This window comes from Branchiostoma belcheri, unplaced genomic scaffold, assembly GCF_001625305.1.
Source record: "Branchiostoma belcheri isolate BF01 breed outbred unplaced genomic scaffold, Haploidv18h27 scaffold114, whole genome shotgun sequence".
Classification (NCBI taxonomy): Eukaryota; Metazoa; Chordata; class Leptocardii; order Amphioxiformes; family Branchiostomatidae; genus Branchiostoma; species Branchiostoma belcheri.
In genome coordinates, this window is record NW_017802536.1 from 503739 (window position 1) to 509437 (window position 5699).

Consider the following 5699-nt stretch of genomic DNA (forward strand, 5'->3'; position numbering starts at 1 on the left):
ACATAATTTCACATAATGGGAGGAGATCCAACATCACATTTAGATAACATCTTTTCACATTTGAAAATGTGATTTTTCTGGACCGTTCACTGCAAATGTGAAAAAAATGTGACGCAAAATAATAACATTTTTTCACATAAAGGTGTCGCGCTTCAGAAATGTTATTTTATATGATTTTCTGTGAACTTATGTGATAAAATGTGATGCTGTTGAACCTCAAAAAAATTCACATTACATCACATTTTTTCACATTTCCTTGAAATTTTGCACGAAATTCACATAATTTTCACATTTATGCACCTGGTAGTGTCAGCCGGGTGTGTGTGCACTGTGGCTGTGTCTGGGACAAAGGTCAAATAGAGACTGACAGCAAAACGCGACGAAAATTATATTTTTTCACATTATGTTCCTATTATCTGTGTTTTTTTTCTGACATAAGACCGAGGCTTTTTCTTGCTGTTGATGAAATGTACTGAAGTTGGGTTATTTTTGCGATACAAATGCCATATGGTTCCACGTTACGCTATAGTTTCGTTACGATGCGGTTACTCCGGCGCGATGGCGGACCAGAGGGCCACGCCTAGTAGCAAACGGTAAGCATCTCCTTCGGGGGAGTTGATGCACGACGGTATGGCCTGAAAGCAGAATGTTTTGCCGGCCCTCGTCGGCAGTCCAACGAAGACGTCGTGCCCATCCAAAATCCCCAACACGGCGTCCTCCTGACCCTGCCGCAAAGTTTCAGAACCAAAAACGTCCTTCGCCACACGGCGAACTCGTTCCCGGACTGCCATCGGCAGCAGACAGAAATCCGCACAGTAAACTTTGACTTTAATAGGACAGATCATGTGACTGTTTATACAACTGTTTATCTTACAAGTAAAACAAAAAGCTGCCACAAAAAGTACGGCTGTGGACAAAGAATAACACAGAAAACTACGATAGAGGATTGTTATAACCTCCAACATACGGAAAGGGCCACAGAACGTCAGGAAAGTTCGCCAGTGCAAGTCAGAGGGCAAAAAATGCGTCAGGAAAAAGACGAGACAAGACCGTTATTACTTCAAAACTTCGTGACCACTGACACTTCCTGTCACATGGCCGCTCGTGCCAGGTCCGTCACGGACTAGTCGGAGAGCAATAAAAGGGGTACTTAACCACTTTGCACCTATTAGATAGCGATTAGTGAACTTCAAAGAAGCTTGCGACTCCGCACAGGCTCCGTGGGTCGCAAATTGGAGCTTCTATGGCCGGCTGGATCTTCTCTGGTGTACTATCCCTTTATTTCGGCCCATTTCTACTATTTTTCCAGCGATCCGCGGAGCCTGGTAGAGGCTATGACCTACCAACATACCGAATATCATAATCCGTTTAGGCGTTCTAAAATCATGCTGACGACAAACGCCGTGGCTATTAACACACCGGGTGTGGATATAAAAGACAAAAAGTTTGTATAGCCTCCGCGCAGGCCCAAAACTTATGTTTTCGTGTGTGTTTGGGGCTTTAAGTTTAACTTAGCGAATGTCTAAAAGGCTGACAATCTCCTCCGAAGTTAAAAACACAGGGACCTGCGCCAATCAGATCGCCCGAGGCCGCGCCGTGCCTGAAGCTTGGGGACGAATTTTCAACACGGGGAGTTTCAGAAAACCACCAACGTCGAGCACAGTAAGGTGACAAGCAAAGACTTTGAAAATGAAAACCTTAAGTTGCCGGAAAACGTTGAAAAGTTTACAAGTTACCATGTGTATATCCTGATTAAATCGACAGCCGCCCTGCGGATGGGGGGGGGGGTGTCAGCAAAGCCGCGGACGGCAGAGTTTGCGTTACAAAGACTACCATAAGTACAGAGCGGCAAAGTTTGCATACGGGTATGATAAAAATATACGTATCCACACCGGGAGTGTCAATAACGGACAAAAAATCTTACATAGAAATTTATATCGATGGACAAAAAATTCTTTATAATATATCCATCTCGGGTGTGAATATAGAAGACAAAAATATTTTGTATTCACACCGGGCGTGGATATAAAATCTTTTTGTCTTTGTCTACACTTTGAAAGATAGGGTTCCACGTTACTCACCAAAGCTAAATACAAAAATCATTTCATAGATTTCCATACATCCTAAGAAAATTTATAATTTACAACATTTACAGGTATTTACAGGGCAAGAATCATACGAAAATCTACCGCCGAGCGGATTGACAAATCATAAGAAATACAACATGGCGGCCTTTCTTTACGTAGCGTGGGGGCCTTGAATACATACGTGCCTGTCTAAGTTTGCTTGATTTTTTAAAAACTTATTTAATCAGCATGCGAGTCTAAAGTTTAAACATGGAGGCGGCTATTGTTTACTCACGCCCCCGGCTCACAGTGGCTCTGATCCCGATGCGGTCCCATCCCCTGGCGATGGCGTCCACGTTGTTGGCCATGCTGCCCATTGCACCTAGGACCCAGTTCGTTTTTATACTATTCAGTTCCCAATCTACAAAATATAAAGTTTCGTGGAGAATCATCGCCTATGGACACTTGTTTTAATTAGAGAGGAACACACACGCACGCACACACACACACACACACACACACACACATACAAACACACATTTACCTTCCAATTTGTTCTGCAATGGGGTAGCATTGTCCAAGGTGTCCCTCTTGGATCTGTGATGCATCTCCGCACGTTTCCAAAAGGTGGCGCTGTCATTAGGTTGCCCTTCTCCAGTTGAGCGCACGTGACCAGTCGGGCCCTCCGGGCGAAATGATGCAACGGTCTGACAACAAGATAATTACCTCCATGAAAAATGGAGGCATTGTTTTAAGCGTGTCTGTCTGTGTGTGTGTGTGTGTGTGTGTGTGTGTGTGTGTGTGTGTGTGTGTGTATGTGTGTGTTTGTATTTCCGCACATTTGTAGTCAGCACGGCAGATGGAACGGGCCATTCTTTAGATCGAACGTGGAACGGATATAGCACTTTTGGCTCTTTTTTGGCAGAAAATAGCCACTAAAGTCCCCCAAATGAGTCGTTTGGAAGTGGTGTATGCCAAATATGTGACTGCTATTCTGTAGACACACGTTCAAGGTACCCTTATACCGAATTTCAGATCATTTGCTTGCAATACCATGGCTCAGGATCCAAAAATCTATTTTTTTGTCGAAAAATGCCCCAAAAAAACCTTCATAAAAATTTTTCAAAGGCATGTATAAAAAAAATCTCCTGAGGGTATTGGCCCACTCTACCTCCATGACAAATTTCAAGTCATTAGGCTAAAAAATGACAGAGTTGAATCCATTTATACGGAATGGCAGGAGAAGGAGAAGGAGGAGAAGAAACATGAGAGAACACAATATATCTCATCCATACCATGTCATGTGGTATGGACTGAAATATAACTAGAGAGGCCGACATTTGCTTGGGAGCAAATACAGCATATTTCAGTCCATCTCCCTCCCACGCAAAAGTGGACTATTCCAAACTTATATACCCCAGTGTAAAACTGGCAAAGATTCTCAAATAAATGAGTTATACAGTAGCCATGTAATTGAGAACAAAGATGCAACAACAAGCACATTGAATCTCGAAAGCTTTACTAATCTTCTTACAGGTATGCAAATACTAACAATGATGAGATTTGATACATTTTGAAGGTCTTAGGCACATAAAGTTGAATGTGTGGGTCATTACGCACGACTTACGTGCAATGTGACCTCAGGTAACCCGCAATGGAACACGTGTTCCATGGTCAACGGTAGATGGAACGTGCCATTCTTTAGATAGAACATGGAACGGGTATATCACTTTTGGCCCTTTTTTTGCTGAAAATAGTCAATAAAGTCCCCCAAATGAGTCATTTGGAAGTGGTGTATGCCAAATATGTGACTGTTGTTCTGTAGACACAGGTTCAAGGTACCCTTATACCGAATTTCAGATCATTTGGTTGTAAAACCAGGGCTCAGGATCCAAAAATCCATTTTTTGGCGAAAAATGCCCCAAAAAACCTCCATAAAAATTTTTCAAAGGCATGTATCAACAAAATGAAAAAAAAAACGCCTAGGGGTATTGGCCCACTCTACCTCCTTGCAAAATTTCAGGTCATTTGACTAAAAAATGACAGAGTTGAATCCCTTTGACTGTGTGGCGGGAGGAGGAGAAGGAGGAGAAGGAGAAGAAGAAACATGAGGGAACACAATATATTTCATCCATACAATGGTATGGACTGAAATATAATAATAAAGAGAAAAGAGATTCTGTTATTACAGTACATAATAGTACTTTCATACAGAAGGGACTTGTCCGAGGGTGAGTGATGTGTTAAAGAGCCGTGTCAGGGGTGCAGATATGGCGTCTGCTACCTGTCTTAGGATGTGTGGAGTAATATCATCCGGGCCTCACGATTTGCCGGTCTTTAGGGTTTTGAGTAAATAAATAAATAAACAAATACATATAATGTGTGTAATCTACCTCAGGTGAAACATCAACAGATACCAATGAATTAAATAATGACCTAATTTGCAAAATTAATTTGAAAATTCTGAAAATTCTTAATAGTGAATCATGGGAATTTTATTCCTTGTGACATGTGTAAGTTACTTAAAGGTTAACATTAATATGTATAAATGTATAAAATGTTAATATAGAGGTCATTTGCATAATTAAGAGGACATGTTGACTAGAAATATTGCTACAGGATAGAGATTTCACAAGCAAAATATTATATTATATTATTGAATAAAATATATTATTAAATAAAATATTATATTATTGAGTTTAGATAACCATAAATTTAACTATAGTAACCTTATTTTTTAATGATACAAATCCCCCAAAAAACTTAAACATAAACTCTACATATTTCATGAAAGTATGCAGTCTCCGAAATGTTGTTATCTTTCCGTTACAGCGAACAACTACAATCGAATGAGAATCTACTACACAAGTAGACAGAAAACATTGAATAGCGCTATAAGACGACACTTTTTACATTTCACCCATAATATTGTATGGGAGAAATGTGTTGTTTTTTCCTTATGTTTCTCCTCCTCGTCCTCCTCCTGCCATTTATTTAAAGGGATTCAAACCTGCCATTTTTCAGCCGAATGACCTGGAATTTAGCAATGATGAAGACTGGGCAAATACCCCCAGACGTTTTTTTATTTTTATTTGGTCGGAACAGGCCTTTAATTTTTTTTTTTTTGTCATTTTCAGGCAAAAAATATACATTTTGGGATCTGGAGCCCTGTTACTAAAACTAAATGACCTGAATTTGGTATAGGGACATATTGGATAAATGTATACAGAATGATATTGAAGCTTTTCATATATGCCACTTTAAAATTGTGTAAAATAGGGCTTTTGGGCAATTTTCGGACAAATAAGTACATTTTTGGCTCCTCTGTCCTAATATTAAAACCAAATGACGTGAAATTTGGTGTAGGAGATCCTTGGGTACAATTCCACAGAGCTTTATTTACAATTTTGGCGTGTGCCACTTTAAAATTATGTAAAATGTGACTTTTTTTAGCTGTTTTTGACGAAATAGTACATTTTAGGCTCCTACTCACTAATACGAAAACCAAATGACCCGAAACTCAGCATAAAGGTAAATCGGCAAAAAATGCTTAGACTACAGCATTTACTATGCAGATTCAACCCTTTAAAATACTTAAATTTACCTTATTTGAGTTAAAACAGCGATTGTAGC

The 5699-nt window shown here is 39.9% G+C and overlaps 1 protein-coding gene across 1 annotated transcript in view; it reads right to left on the reverse strand.

Moving 5' to 3' along the window:
• Window positions 1-2434, reverse strand: part of LOC109462239 (fibrinogen-like protein 1) — a 9148-nt gene extending 6714 nt beyond the window's left edge. Inside the window, exon 1 of the mRNA XM_019758775.1 lies at window positions 2362-2434. Within this exon, the coding sequence (XP_019614334.1) occupies window positions 2362-2434 (73 nt within the window). The remainder of the gene's footprint in view (window positions 1-2361) is intronic.
• Window positions 2435-5699: the final 3265 nt, after the last annotated feature.